The 16,778-nt window shown below is 31.9% G+C and overlaps 1 protein-coding gene across 3 annotated transcripts; it reads right to left on the reverse strand.

Moving 5' to 3' along the window:
• Positions 1 to 9,942: 9,942 nt before the first annotated feature.
• Positions 9,943 to 14,282, reverse strand: LOC123197388. Of its 3 annotated transcripts, none has more exons than XM_044611674.1 (4): positions 14,199 to 14,280; positions 13,081 to 13,321; positions 12,355 to 12,593; positions 9,943 to 11,122 (listed from the first exon to the last, which is right to left on the reverse strand). In XM_044611674.1, the coding sequence occupies exons 2-4, from the start codon at positions 13,103 to 13,105 to the stop codon at positions 10,811 to 10,813; spliced, it is 576 nt and encodes a 191-aa protein (XP_044467609.1). In that variant the 5' UTR covers positions 13,106 to 13,321; positions 14,199 to 14,280; the 3' UTR covers positions 9,943 to 10,810. The 3 variants fall into 3 exon arrangements, with proteins under 3 accessions (XP_044467609.1, XP_044467618.1, XP_044467599.1); XM_044611683.1 differs by having other exon boundaries at positions 13,081 to 13,307; positions 14,199 to 14,278; XM_044611664.1 differs by lacking the exon at positions 13,081 to 13,321 and having other exon boundaries at positions 14,199 to 14,282.
• Between the last annotated feature and the right edge of the window lie 2,496 nt (positions 14,283 to 16,778).

Below are 16,778 nucleotides of genomic sequence, written 5' to 3' on the forward strand. Positions count from 1 at the left end.
GGTAGAAGCAAAGAAGCTGAATTTACAATTTGACCATATGAAATTGTATTATTAATACTCCTTTACCGATCTCAACGGAAGGACCCTCATTGAAGGTAAAGTAGAAGCAAAAGCTCTTCACACAAAATCTTCCCAGACACTTTTATAAATGATATTGTATAAGCGGGGTTATAATTCCCTAGACTGTCTTATACATCACTTGGTATATTTTGACACTAGTCAAATGTAGTCTTCAAATCGAAATTATCAAAACGGTAATAATTGGTTATATTGAAAAATACATGAGGGATCAGATGTTACTCATGGTTACGACAGTTGATATCTTATGGCTCATTAGATGAAGGTTAATAACCATTTAAATATATGGTTATAAGGGGGTTAAGTTGTCACTCAATCCAATGTTTTTTGATTTTTTATTCAAAAGTCAAAAAACATAAATCAAAGGACATTTAAAGGTAAACACTATTTTTGTGTGTCAACCTTGATGAGATATCAATTGATGCAGGGAATTGATTGCATGATAAATATATTGTTTATATGTTTTGGTTTTTCATTGACTCTTCAACATTTAGATAGTCATGATACATTTTTTAAAGGTAATCGCAATTTATGTAAAGATAGATGATGAATTGTAGATTCGTTATAAATCTATTTATTATCAAGATGACAAGGAACCTATAGTTCATATATAAAAGGGATTGATTGCAATATTTAAATTCTATGAGTTGTAAAGAGTGAATTGAATTTGAATATTGAGATGGTGGTTTTGAGTTCCATGAAATTGTTTGACATTAGTGAGACTTTATCTTAGTTTAAGGACCAACTTGACATAATCCATAAATGGATGGGTAAGAGAAACATTTTAGAGAGTTGACCATTATCCAAAGGAGTAAAGATGACATGTCACTAAATAATGGGTGGCCAGCTGATGTATAGTTGTATTGCCGTTGGACACTCATTCCACCTTTTAGATTGATTCTTCCACTATGTGTATATAAACACACAGTTGTGTCACATGTGGAAGCTTTTGGCATTTCGCATACACTTCCGTACACACACCCATAGTGTTCCAGCTACAGGTGTAAGGGGGGTTGGGCCGATCTGAGATATAGCCCGTGGCCCTTTATTTTAGCTTGCCTGGAGCGGACACGATCCATTACTATAGTGGGTTCTGTCGAGCTCCCAGTTTGGTGAGGTCATGTCACAGCCGGCTAGCATAATATTATATTAAAAATATTTAAAAAATTAAAAATATAATAAATAAATTATTATTATAATATAAAATTATAAAATTTTATAAAAATGAAAATTTTAAACTTAAAAAAATAAGTTGAGTTCTTTATATCATTTTCATATATGTGAAACAACCAAAATTTAAGTTTAGTCGAAACATGATGTTAAACTTTGTTTATAATAGGTGAAAGAAGTGAATGCTTGTATTATTTTAGATGGACAAAATTGTAAGTGTAAAAATCTCTCATATTTAAAAGAATACAATCACTCACTTTATTCATCCACGATAAATAAAAGCTAAATAAAAGATAAGTTTAAACTAAACTAAAGTTTTGAATCCCATATTAGTAAAATTGATTATGAGAATTTAACTCAGTCATTATATATAAGTTTGTTTTATTTGTAATTAGAATTTAATTTTCTAATATGTTTTCTTTAATTGAAAGACATAATTTTAAAAAGGGAGAAGGACTATTTCACCCCCAACTTTTGATGCGTTTTCAAACTGCCACCCACAACAGATGAAAATTCACTTTTCCCACCCATGAGCAAACTGCCGTCTAATTTTTCAGTTAGGGACAGGGGCAAAATCGTTATTTACTATTTAAAACCTTAAAACTTTAAAATTTTACTGTTTCCCCCTTCCAGGTTTTAAAAACTAATAACTAACCCATCCTTAAAGTTTAAAAAGTTTAGATTTCACCCTTGGGGTTTGCTTCTTTCTCTGACCACCACCGATGACCGACGTATTCGATCGATCTCCCATCTCCGACTACAAAGGACGACTTTTCGTCACCCAAATCTGAAAGATGAAACGTCATCCAGATATGGAAGAACAGATGAAGGACGAAGGTTCGTCGTCACGTCGTCCAAACATGACGAGCGACGAAGAGAGAAGAAGAGAGACCTTCATCGAGCGATCTCCCAGATCTGGACGACGAGCGAAGTTTGAAACCGATCTCCTAGATCTAGACGACGAGCGACGAAGAGAGGTCTCTTTGTCGCATCGTGCGACGAAGAGATCTTCGTCTCTTCGTTGCACCGTGCAATGAGGAAATGAAGATCTCTTCGTCGCACCACCGCCATCACACCAGGAGAAGAAGGAGGCCGGTGACAACACCGGAGACGACGTCGGGAGATGAAGTTGAAAAATAGGGGTGAACTGCTAGTTTTGAAAGTTATGAGGGGCGGCTGTATTTTAAAAAATATGGAAACCCTAGGTTTGGGGGTGAAAATATTATTTTTTAAAGTTTAAAAACTTTAGGTAAGGTGAAAATTTAGTTTCTAAAATCTAAGGGGGGTGAATGATAAAACCCTCACATCAATTTTGGGAGATTAAATTGAGGGATATTTTTGTCATTTCATCTAACAAGATAAAATGGACATTTTACCCTTATGTAAACAGATATAATCCATATTAACAGCTCATGGGTGGAAAAAGTGGATTTTCATCTACTGTAGGTGGTATTTTGAAAACGTATCAAAAGTTAGGTAGGAAATAGTCCTTCTCCCTTTTAAAAAATATTTAATAAAATAATTATTTTCATTAAAATTAAGTTGTTGGCCATTAAGGATTTGACATGACATGACCCTAAACCTAGTAATTTTTGTGGCGCTTGGGCCCTGTTTAGTTCTAGCAAACATTTAAGCTCATCCATTGATTCATCACATCTGATTGCCTCGCGTGGATACATTGGCTTCTTCCTATTCTTGGTTGAATAGTGGCATACGCCTCATTTTCATATGTAAGTGAAGGAGCAGCCAACAAAAGTAAATCTAAACACTCCCTCTTTGGTTTTAAAATATAGGGAGAAGGACTATTTCCCACCCAACTTTTGATGCATTCTCAAATTGGCACCCACGACAGATAAAAATCCAGTTTTCCCACCCATGAGCTGTTAAAATGGATGATATCTGTTTGCATAAGGGTAAAATGTCCATTTTACCCTTGTTAGATGAAATGACCAAAATACCCCTCAATTTAATTTTCCAAAATTGATGTGAGGGTTTTACCATTCACCCTCCTTAGGTTTTAGAAACTAACATTTTCACCTTACCTAAAGTTTTTAAACTTTAAAAACTAACATTTTCACCCTCAAACCTAGGGTTTCCATATTTTTCAAAATACAGCCGTCCCCCATAACTTTCAAAACTAGCATTTCACCCCCATTCTTCAACTTCATCTCCCGACGTCTTCTCCAGCATCGTCACCGGCCTCCTCCTTCTCCAGGTGCGACGGCCGTGGTGCGACGAAGAGATCTTCATCTTCTCGTCGCACGGTGCGACGAAGAGACGGAGATCTCTTTGTCGCTCGTCGTCCAGATCTGGGAGATTGGTTTCAAACTTCGCTCGTTGTCCAGATCTGGGAGATCGCTCGATGAAGGTCTCTCTTCTTCTCTCTTCGTCGCTCGTCGCATCTGGAAGACGTGACGACGAAGCGTCATCCTTCGTCTGTTCTTTCAGATCTGGATGACGCTTCGTCGTCCAGACTAGGTGATGAAGGGTCGTCCTTCATCGTCCTTTGTAGTCAGAGATGGGAGATCGGTCGAATACGTCGGCCGTTGATGGTGGTCGGAGAAGGAGCAAACCCCAGGGGTGAAATTAAACTTTTCAAACTTTGAGGATGGGTTAGTTATTAGTTTTTAAAACCTGGAGGGGGGAAACAATTAAATTTAAAAGTTTTAAGGTTTTAAATAGCAAATGACGATTTTACCCCTGTCCCTAACGAAAAAATTGGACGGCAGTTTGGTCACGGGTGGGAAAACTGGATTTTCATCTGCCGTGGGTGCCATTTGAGAATACATTAAAAGTTGGGTGGGAAATAGTCCTCCCTAAAATATATATTGTCACGTCAATATTATGATCTTATTTTTGTTTATGGGTGAATGTCATTACAAAGCATGTCAACAGGCTAAGCCAAGTCATGTCATGTTGGCCTTAGCTCAACCCGTCGGGTCAAGGGGCCATGTCAGGCTAAGACTCATTATAATTGAGGTCAGACTGGCCTACCATATATTTAAGGCTTGCGACATAATTTGTACTTTTATGAGTCATGTCATGTCATGTCAGACCCTTAACGAGCTAGCTCATTAAGTTAATAATAAAATATTATTTTTATTAAATAATTTTGTAAAACTAATTTATATTCACTTTCAATTTAATGGAATCGAGGACAATATTTTTAAAATTTTATTAATAATCCTTACTTGTAGAGAAATATCGTGGTTATATGATGAAAATAAAATAAAAGATAATACAAATAAATTCATTTATATAATACACAAATACAAAATCTATTTCTTATTTATATAATTTTTTTCATCTTCCACATCTAAATTCTTAAAATCTTCAAATATATCCTCCGTTATCCAATTATGTAATTTGAATTCAACGGTGATATAATCTTTTATACATATTATCGTCTCAATCATATTAAGGTGTAAGTTGGATTGTATACCATCCAACATGCATCCACCTCCATTAAATTTGATTTGATGCTATAGCAGACATCGAGGACGTTAGTAGATTGTATATCATGACGAAAAGCATAGGATAAGTGACTTGATGGGCTTTCCACTAGGCTAGAATATTGAATGTGTCACTTTCTGGATTCATCATTTTTGGATAATGATCAATATTAATATAATTATAAAACTCATTATAATTTGAACTTTAACCTACCTATTGCTTACCTTTGTGCAAGATAAACCATAAATATGAATTACGTCAACATGAACCACTTGAACTTACCTTTGGTTCAAGAGTATGTTTTGCCTTTTTGTATTTATTTTCATAAATATTATACATTTCAAGTAAAACTTCTTAAATATCTTTTATTCTATAAGATAAATAGTTTAACAAAGTTTCACTTATAGCTTTTAATAAATTTTGTACTCTAGATAATTTTTTTCCTAGAGTCTAGATTAGTGACAACAACAAATAGTAAAGGAGTTTATTTCCAATATTTTTAATTTTTTTCCATCTATTTTGAAATATCTTGAAAAATATTATGATAAGTATATTCTTTAAAAAAAATGTCATTAATTTCTGCCATAGAACATAAAATTAAAGAGGTGGTGAGATAATACCCACTTGAACATTGATCTACGACTGTTTTCAAGGATTTTAACATGTTCATCAAAGCATTGACAATATCTTAATTATACTCTCAGAATCTTTTGGTTGAATATTGAAAAAATATGTTATAACTACTTCATACCTTTCACATATTTTCAACATGAAATATATTAAATTTCAATTTAACCTCATTTGTTTACACATTTGATGATATGTTTGTAAGCATAATAGGGATAACAAAATATAAGCAATAACATGTTTAATTCTTCCTATTTGATCGTTGATAAACTCAAAACTATCTTGAGTTATTAAATTCATGATATGACATGTATACTTAGTATGAAATAATCTTTCAACAATTTATAAACTTAAATGATTCATCATATTCAACTACTTTATTATTATTTTTGACATTATCTAATGTCATTATAAAAATAGAGTTATTAATTTTATATTTATTAAAAGTATTTGCTAATATTTGATAAATAGTATTACGAGAATATGAATATTCTAATAATCTAAATATAATAACTTTTTTGCATAACTGTCAATTAAAATTAATGTAATGGACAGTTGCACAAAGGTATCCCAGATTCTTATTAGAAGCAGTCCATAAATCATAAGTAATAGAAATAACACCATTAAAATTATATAGTTTAGCCATAATTTTTATTTTTATCAATTCATAATTTCTAAGGATGTTTGACCTAAGTGTAAATTTAGAAATTCTTCTAAATATTGGTTGAACACTATTTTACATTATCCATTTTAAATTTCATCTTCAACATATGTAAAAAGTTGGTTAGAATCAACAATATACCTTGTCATATAATCATACATCTTTTGTTGATTGTAGGTGAAGTTCATAATTTCTCCAATGCCTAGACCACTCAGATTACTTGTTATAATAGAGCCACCAACCGATCATGATCTGGTGAAGACAATTTATTGTTGCCCTCTCAGGTATATTGTTGATTCTAACCAACAATATACCTTGTCATATAATCATACATCTTTTGTTGATTGTAGGTGAAGTTCATAATTTCTTCAATGCCTAGACCACTTAGATTACTTGTTATAATAGAGCCACCAATCGATCATTATCTAGTGAAGGCAATTTATTATTGCCCTCTCAGGTGTTGTGAAATTTGTTTACAATATTGGAAAATATAATAATGAATATGACCGGTGCTGCATGAACTAACAAATGTTAAATAGGAATTGTAGTGTTTACACACCATTCGTCAAATTAATTTACCTTTGATTGTTTTTTTGATTTTATCGAAGTGCTCCTATACCTTTGATTTCTATGTTTTTTTCCCCTGATGGTGCCAGATTTTCACATGTCGATGCTCCAGATGCGTCATCAACAATATATTAAGTTTCATCACTTCCAAAGCATTCAAATAAATTGAACTCATTTGAGCTTAGATTTATTTGTAATTTTTTATTAAATAAAAAATAATGATTGATAAAATTGTAAAACCAACATAAACTAAATTGCTAGACATAATTAAATATTGATTGAGATTTGAGAGAGATTGTTGAAGGTGTAAATAAATAAAAAGAAAAAAGGCTACTAGCATGGCTAGTAGTCGTTGGACTCAATTCGAAAGATTTGAAGCAACAAGAAAGGTTAGAGGATATAACAATTATTCTATTGCCCCCTAAGCCCAATCTTTCATACTTCTTCTCACCAATCCATGTTGGTAGGTGCAGAACGACACCCTATCATTCTACACCTACCTTTTGATTTTTTTATTTTTTATCTACGTTTTTCTTTTTTCAATTTTATGTTGCTTGCTATAGTAGTAGGTAGTGTTGGCCTAACCCATGAGCCTAATTTCTAGGCCCAAGCATGACCCATTATTGTAGCAAGTCGTGCCTTCCATGGGCCATGCCATAAATAGACAAGTCAGGCTTTAGGCTAGCTCGACCCCTTGACACCTTTAGCCATGGCACTTAAAATTTTTAATTTACTATATTGTTGTGTTATGTCACTTTGATCTCTTTTATGACCATTTTGATTCTGTAATATTTCCCAACACATAGATATACCAAAATGGATTCAACAAATTAAATAATGAAATAATCGAGCAATCGAACCAAAATGTTGTAATACCCACAAGTGCGTAGCAATGATAAATATGTCTTTTCCTTTGACTTTAAGTTATTTTTATATTTAAGTAAATTAAAATGGCTAATAATGTTTGAGAATTTAAGTTGGTGAACAATCATGCATGAAGGGTGCATGCCCATTCATGTTGTGCAAGATAGACAAAATGGATAACATGTTACGTCAGATATTTTAAAAGAATAAATAACCATTCACTAAGGGTGAATGATTGTTCTAGTGGTTATCACACTTAAGATTCTATAAAAAAAGGCACACTGTGCTTAACTAGGGTTAATTTATTTATGATTTCTAAACACTCAAAAATTTGACAGTGTTTTTCAACCAGTAAAGCAAGGTTTTAGATGATGGATAGTAGTTTTTCAACATCAAATGCATCTAGCAGAGTCCTAGTAAGTAGGAGATCAAGCTTTGGTTCATATATTTCGTGAAATGTATTATATGTTAACCAAAATTATGTATGACTTGATTCACGCATGTTTTGGTGATTTTCGAAATGTATAATGTTAATGTTAAAGATCTACAAGTATAAAATAAATGAATGAGAAGGTTGTGTTTTATGTTGTGAATATGGATTATGCAAGAAATTTTTAAGTGAGATATTGTGATGAGTCTTAATAATATGAGACAAATGTATTCTTAATGCTCTGATCTATAATATTGTGATGTTTTAATTCATTTTCATAATCCAAAAATATGTTGGAAACAATAGGGAAAGGATTGGTTTTGTTTTGGTAGGAAATTCTAGCAAAGACATTTTTCGCACATGAGTGAATGATCCTATAAAGGACATTTAGTTTTAATAGTTTCTATGAAACCCACGAAAACATGTTTTTTTCACATTAGTTTTTATCAATATATTTTCATAAAGGTTGTGACAAGGGGGCAACCATGAGATTCTTCCTACACATACCCGTAATAAGACACAAATAATATTATTGCATTCCAATAGATGTGTATAGGAAAAAGGAACTACATAGATATGTTAATTGTGTGGATTGGGTGCCTATTCCTTGTTTTATAATAGTTCGATGATATAGAGAAAATATGTTTTAAAGAAAAATTATTTCACCACAATATTTATATCCTCAACATTTAGAGAGTCATCATATATTAAGATCCGAAGATATATCCTAGATTACCAAAAAAACGTTTAAGGGAAGTACTATCGTTAAAGTATTGGGAGTAAAGGTGTTCTTTAGATAACTAAATATATGCTAAGAAATTTCATGTTATTAAAGTTTAAAGTTTGAAAGTGTATTTCAGATGATTAAGTTTCGATGGAATATACATAATAGAATATAAAGGATTAAAAGATTAGATGTATAGGATTTAATTCTCCTACATATTGAATGAATATCACTAAACCATTTCCTCTTTTATTTTGTAGTTAACAAGTCGAATGGTGGCAAGTCAAGTCAAGTAGAGGGTAATGCGTGAGTGCAAATAAGTCATTTAACTTTGTATTTTTATGAATGTTATGGGAATAATATTATATGTTTTTATATTTAAAACTACATACTCAAGTTTAATATTTAGTTGTGGACATCTTTTGACATTTTCGTTTATGTATGTTTTACATAAGAGAATTTTATTAATTTTTATGAAGTAATTTAATTTCTACAAATTTTATAAGTGAAGCATACTTAATTGGTCAAGTGTAGTGGTTTTCCTCTCTGAAGGACAATGCTTTTGAAGATGAATATTACAAAAAATACTAATAAGAAAACCTTGGATTTTGAAATGTTAGGGGTGAACATTACCTTATATTTAAAAATACAAAATCTAGAAGTTGGTTCCATAAGATTTAGGCAAAAGAAATTGATTCACAATGTTTTAAGGTAGAAATATATTTAAAAGTAAAATGTATTAGAAGCTCACCTAAATAATATTTGTTTGAAAGATGAAGATATATAGTAATGTTATTAGGTTAAAAGGTATTTGTGACTGTAGGAAAAGTGAATAGTGGCAAAATGATTTTTGTATTTAATTCAAGGGTATTTTTATGATAAATATTTTGTGAGCAGTGAAGTAGTGACATTTGCTGAGGAAAAGTGTAATGTACTCATTCTTAACTCGTCTTTAAATAATACTATTTAATATGATTTCTCTATTTCTTCAGCATCCAAATATTAAAGTATTATTTTTTGTTCAACTTATAAAAAAGCTTACATAAAGTTCATGCTTCTGTGAGAAAGTATTAAAATAGCATATAGGATTTTTGATAATTTTATAAGGGGTTGTTCGTATCTTTAAGGGAGGTTTTAATAAATTTTTTGAATTTTTAATAATTAGAGAAGGTTTCTAAATCCGACCATATTCTGATTAGAAGGGGCATTTCAATTATAATCTATCCCATCGGGGGTAATACAATTAAACCCCCTATTAATTTAGACACATTTACAATTATTTTGACATAGTTTTGAGCTAGCTATTTTCACATAGGAGAAGAAGAATGCAAAATCATAAGATTATCTATCCAATAAACTAAGGGGATGTTGATGGCTAAACTCAAGTGAAACTTCTTCTCCATTAAAGCCCACCAGGATGAACAAAGCAGCACTCTAGCAGTAGAATAAAGAAGAAATTGTACTAAAATTCATATTACATTTCCCGCAATTATCCTATGGTACCATTCAAAATGAAAAGAACCAACAATAGTTACATAAAATATCTTCCTAAAAGCTTAAGAAAGATTAATAGCATGGAATGTTACATTAATAACACAATTAACATTGACTATTGATTCGATAAACGGGGTATTGAGACACACTGTAGCAGCTGGTGAAGAGAGAGAGCAAGGAGATTACATGCTTATTAGGAGGTCTAGCTGGGTTGTTAGGGCATTTTGGAGAGCAGATGGAGAATGGTTGGGTAGCCTTGTGCTAAGGAGGCCTCCGGTTCCTCAAATTGCCCAAGTTAACCTTCCTTTCATTTCATTTGTTCTCTGTTGATTGACTGATCGTGGCAGTGAGTGTGAATAGTTGATTCTCTTGCTATGCTCATAAGTAAAACCAGATTCCTTATAGAATTTAGATGTCTGTGTATGTTGTGGTGTGTTCTGGCCAGATTTCCAGGTGGATAATATCAGACTGAAACATGTTCAGCGTTCTTTTTCATCTTCTTTTAATGTAAGTTCATACTTTCTTTAATAAAGCTCACTTCAACCAGCCATCAAAAGCACTCCACAATTCTCATAATATCACTAGATTGAACTTTACCAGGTCTATGCCACCTAAACAGATCATACAAATTAAGAGAATCCAACTCAACCGGGATGCTGAGTGCAGGTAGAAAAGCCAAGCCAATCTAACATCTCAATCAATAGTAGCATGAGCCAGTATTATAAACACGCCCTCCAAGGCCTCAACCTCTGGGTTCAAACCCATGTTCCCTTGGACCCCCTAGAATACGAGCATGCTCTTTGTATGAGTCATAATGATCTGGGTTAGAAGCTCTGTATGTTTGGCCTACGGCAGCTGCAGCTGGAGTACTGCTGTAACCATGAGGATCACCAGGACCCATGCCACAGTTCGGATAATGATCTATCATGGTTTTCTGGTACTGCTGTTGCCGTGCATGCAATTCCTTCCAAACGAACTCGTCTCTATGGCTTGCATTCCGGGCTCTAAGGGCAGCTGGCTGTTCCACATATTGAGTATTGATAGCCTTTAATTTCTGCAATTAAAAAAAAAAAAAAGATTTCATTGTTAATTGTTTGTCATAAAATAGTTGGAAGATACTTGTTAACATCATTCAATGTATGCATAATCAAGCATGAAGGCAGCATTCTTAAACAATCGAAGGGCACAATGCTAAGACACTTTAATCTCCTCTTTTTTTCAAGCTGCAATGTGCCAAGTCAGAAAATTGGTCAAAATGAACAAATCTCCCAAAAATAAAACCGTTGAAGGCACTAAACTAGATGCAGACAATTTCTCATCTTAGAATGCACTTTCGTACTAAAATTTAACAACCCATACATAATCAGATTAAATATACACATAAGACAATCAAAATTATTCGTTTATTGAAACCCTAGAAATGCCCAAAAGCAGTTTAGAAAACTGGGCCCTTGTGAACTCTACATTCTTTACAAAGTGGGAAACTTGTAGCATTTGTCAGGGAGGTGATTCAGTCATTGAACCTTATAGGAGTAAGCAGACCAAAAGATCTAATCTCTCATAATAATGTTGAAAACTCTAAATAGCTGAAGAATCACAATTTAAGCATTTTGTAAACTCTGCCTACTGAATAATCTTAAAATTTATAATTACAGGCAAGGGTGTACACATAGCTACTTTGTGTTAACAACTGAGTTGATTCTAGACTCATGTTGCAACTTTTCAGAGAGATCTAAAGCACCATTTCTTTTGCAGGACAGGCCAAGCCCCTGAATCAGTGTGGGTGCTTACATTGCAATTTTTACCACTGTTAAACTCTACTCTACAAATGTCTGAATTTCCCATACATGATTAGCTCCAGCCATGAGGAAGAAAGAGAATTTTGTTAACAGTGCAAGGGTAAACAATTCACAAAACATGCACTATTTCTCCAACAATATTATAACAAGAACATTGTGATATGGACCTTAGCTATCAACAGGTAAGGCAACAAACATTTCCTAGAAAGGGAAAAAAAAAATATTATCACTTTTATCTGATTATGAATCACACTTAGTTGATGCAAATTAACACAAGGTAGCTGCACAAATTTTATATTCCAGTGTATATATTTACTAGGCTATTAAATATGTACTAAATTTACTGCTTTCATGGAGTTCTACTTAAATATGTTTAGCAAAACACTGTTACATACTATTCTAGAAGAAGCTCTGATAAGTTGATTATCCATAAGACAACAAACTCACTGCTGAGGAAAAAGAAACGCACATTCTACTTCATTCAAACCTCTCTATGTCTAGCATTTTCAGCATCATTTTGTTCCTTTGCTAGTTTCGTTATGTCATCGATGAATTTCTGCTCAAGACCTTCAAAACTGTTTGATAAAGGCTTGCCCTCATAGCAAACATCCATATCTTCTTCATGAGGTCGAGCTATGGGACCACAGTTGTTTTGTTTCTCTAAAGCTAGTTTTGGATCTGGCCTCTGACCCTGAAATCTCGATCCTGAAGCATCAAACCCTTGACCTGCATCACAAAAGGTATCGATATTTATAGGCTCTTCAAAGCATATTTTGAATGTTTTTCAAGAATAAATTCTTCTTCAAAACAGTTTTAAGCAATTCTGCTAAAGCCCAATTATCAAATCTTTCAGTTTGTTTATGAAGAAGGACCATAAAGTATTGCTCTAGTGATACTGCATTCACAAAGCTATAGGATATTGATATACATCAAGAACAAAAGGCCAAAATGTCTCCAAAGGGCATAAATTTACAGCATATGCACAGAAACTGCAAAATAAATAAATACAAGAAAATAACCAAATAAGATTAAAAAGGGGGCAAGATGCTAAGTTGAAGGACTGAATATAGCACATTGCACCATAATTTCAAATTTTAAATAAGATATTATTCCCAATTGTCCTATAATCTAGCAATACTAAAATGACTCTGATCTCATTTAAAATTATAATGAGAGAGGGAGAGAAAGAGAATAGGCCAGTAATAAAACATGCCTTCATTGAACATTTGAGATGCCATTGGATTGGGAACTTTTGACCCATCCCTTTCCCACCTCCATTGATTCTCCGTTTTTTGTTGGTGGAAACTGCTGCTCCCTCTCAGGAGTGAATGCCTCTAGTTGTCCTTGAAAATGACCAGACTTCTGTTCTATCCTTTGTTCAGACATATGTTGCATTTGTGCCGCACCATATGCACTGGCACCAGGATCAGCATATTGTCCCTACCGTCTCATAACTATTGTTTAATTAATCAGCTTGAATAGCGAATTAAAAAACCCTGAACAGCAGCTCAAAAAACCTTAAAAAAAAATAACAGCAAGCAAAGAGAATGGTATGTTTCGCCATAATGTGTATACTAACTTATGCTATCATGGCAGCAAGAAATTTGACCTTTCAGCATGGGAATAAATTGATAGGGCAAGGCATCATTTGAATTCGCAAATGGAGAGCTATTGAGCCCAAACTTCAAATCCATCACGCAGTAAGATTTTGAACAGCATGAATTAGAATTTTCAAGCAAGTGAAAACATTTGCCACAAAAGCATTGAAAGAGATAGAAACTCAAATACATGGAAGTATGAAATCATCTGTTACCCCAATGAAATATCAAGAGTAACAATGCAGACAATCAAGAAACGGCAAGAAGTGCAAATTTCAGAAGCAGTCTAAGAGAAAAGAAAGACAACTAAACAAATGATACACACTCTTGTAAGGGAGCTTAGTCCAATAAAAAGACTCTTAAAGATCTCAAATTAACAAAAATACGCTAAAAATAAGTATCAAACATGTCAAAATACCAACAAAATTCAATATTTACATTCAGAATTCTAATCATATTTACAGTTTTGATACAGCGACAACAGAAGCACATAAACATATGATGCTTTTATGCGCAGAAAGAAAATATCTCTCGCTGACATTTTATCAAGCAATTGAAGCGAAAATGTAAATTGAATCGACAAAACATGAAAACATAAACATAAAACTGACTAAAAAGTGAAGTAAAAGTGTAGAAAGTACAAATTGAAGAGAAGCCCCTGGAAAGGAACTAGAAATTGTAAAGGGTACTTAAACTTACAGAATCTATTAATAAAGTAATACAACTGTCTTACTTTTAGATGTTCTTTCTTCTTCTTCCCCTTGGGAGACGAGGGCAGGCTGAAAAGAGCGCAACCCGGCCGCTGTTTGGGACATAAAAGTAATGTTAATTTTATTATAATTATATTTTTATTTATTAATTTTTTAAGATGTAAAAAATAATATAAAAAATATTTTATGATAATTATTTATAAAATACAATTAAGTAATTTATTAATATTTTTTTATTAATTTTAATCAAATATAATAATTATTTATATATATTAAATTTTATTAAATATAAATATAATTTATATCTAATAATTTTCTAAATAATTTATCTTTAAGATAATATTTTAATTTTGATAATAAAATATTACTCTAACTAAACGCCTCATGTTTTAATAAAACCAAAACTTTGAAGGATCAGATCTGAATTTGCAACTATTAATCTACGGATTTGTTTATTGGTGGGTTCAACTTGGTGATGTGGTTAACTTAGTGGTAGATGCGAACCGAGCCAAGACTGAATATCGCTTGGTTTGAGTTTAACTCGAATAAAAAATAACTCGGTTCGAATTTATCAAACCAATATTAAGGATGGTTTAAGTTCGATTCGAATAAAAATAGATCAGTTCGAGTTTAGCTAGAATTTATGGGTCGGATATGTGGTTTAAATTCATAGTTTGAATTCATAGTTCATTGACAAGACGATGTTATTTAACAATTATTTAATATAATTCAAATTAAGTCACGAGTTAAGTTTAAACCAAATCGAACCATCTATCTAACTCACGAGCCAAACCAAAGCCGAACCTCTTAATTCGAGCTCAATTCGTATTTAAAATAAACAAATTCAAACCGAATCAAATTAAGTTAAGTCAACTTTTGAACCTAAATCAACTCGTTTCGGATCTAGTCCCAGGTTAACTAATGCCCGAGCAGAGGAATTTAAAATAGAGTGATTTGCATTTTCAACCCAAGCTTTCGCCTAACTGTACCATTTTGTCTCTTCAAATCCTATTTTGTTAATTGAAAGTGAAATCTAATAAAGGTATAGAGACAGAAACTATCATATTGTCTTTATTTGTTTTATTTTTGTTATTAATTATTTAAAGGATATTAATTAAAATATGTATAAAATTTTATGCTTAAATTTTTTTAGACAAACTTCTAATAAATTTATTTTTTAAATAAATTTAATATTTATTCTAATAATATCTTTTTCTGATAATTACCCTTATTTTTAATCATATATTTTTTTTTGATAGCATTTTCTTGGGGAGCATACTTTAACATCATCATATTAATTGTAAACTTGATAACTTATAAATTGAAATTTTTATAAATTTGTTTGGAAACAAGTCGATTTTTAGTTTGATTGTTGATATATTTATATCAAAACAAAAAGCAAAACAAATGCGAGTACGAGTGCGAGAATACTAAATATTATTATAATATTTATATAAAAATATTTTTTATATTTTTATACTCTTCGCACTTTACATACTCGCACTCTTTGCACTCACACTTGTATTCTTTATACTTGCATTCTTTGCACTCGCATCAATTCTATTTTTCATTCAAATCTGGATATATCAACAATCAAACTAAAAATCAATATGTTTTTGAACAAGTTTATGGATGTTTCAATTCATAAATTATCATATTTACAATCAATGTGGTGATGCTAGAGTATATTGCCAAAGAGCATGTTGTCGAAAAGAGAACACGACTGAAGAAAGGGAATTGCTAGAAAGAAGTATTATTAAAATAAATATTGAGTTTGTTTAAACAAGTAAATTTATTAAAAATTTACCTAAAAAAATTTAGACATAAAATTTTATGCCTATTTTAATTAATATCTCATTATCTAGAGACACAAAAAATAATTGAAATACTCTTATTAACTAATTATTATTTAGTTACCGTTTAATAATTTTATAACATATAATAGAAAAGATAGTTTGAAATTAAAAAAAAAAAACAAAAGAAATGGAGAAGATTTTGGTTGCAAATCACACCCAGATTTGTCAACAACAATAAAATGACAGCAAATTTAGAAATTGAGATCACACATTGGTCATTGTGATTCTAACCATCGATTATAGAAAACAATGTCATGGCTAAAGACAGGGGCTCAATCAGTGGCTAGAGGTTGTTGGATTAGACGAGCCAATAACTCAAACATGTTTTGTCTAATTTTTTAGCAAGAATCACAATGTTATCTTAGCTTCACCATGATACGGACTTCAAGTTCTTATGGCATAGCACAAGGGGATTTATCATCAATACTATGCTTGGAATGAAAACCAGAAGCACAGTTGAGGTCTTTGTGATCCAAAAGGATAAAACAAACAATAACTTACCGTAAAACCATTGGCTTACAATAGTATTTTAATTAATTTTGTTAAACATTTTTGCATGTGAAGCATTGTCCCCATATTATTGGAAATAATTTAATTTTCATAAAACAAATTCATATCCTAGTATTGATAAGATAATCCACTAGTATAGTGTAATTGCAAACTTGAATATCCCATGAAGAAAGACATTACTCCAAAGCAATAATATTTCAGAGTTGATTAGATGCAAAAAACCTAATGTTTTATATT

The sequence above is a fragment of the Mangifera indica genome, chromosome 2 (assembly GCF_011075055.1).
Source record: "Mangifera indica cultivar Alphonso chromosome 2, CATAS_Mindica_2.1, whole genome shotgun sequence".
Taxonomy (NCBI): Eukaryota; Viridiplantae; Streptophyta; class Magnoliopsida; order Sapindales; family Anacardiaceae; genus Mangifera; species Mangifera indica.

What these genes read in the sequence shown, in the direction of transcription:
- LOC123197388 (XM_044611664.1), bottom strand. Translation starts at nt 14,280, where the DNA reads ATGTCCCAAACAGCGGCCGGGTTGCGCTCTTTTCAGCCTGCCCTCGTC. An exon ending in AGAAGAAAGAACATCTAAAA is followed by an intron (nt 12,594 to 14,198) that starts GTAAGACAGTTG and finishes TTTGTGATGCAG; the next exon opens with GTCAAGGGTTTGATGCTTCA. An exon ending in AAAATGCTAGACATAGAGAG is followed by an intron (nt 11,123 to 12,354) that starts GTTTGAATGAAG and finishes TTTTAATTGCAG; the next exon opens with AAATTAAAGGCTATCAATAC.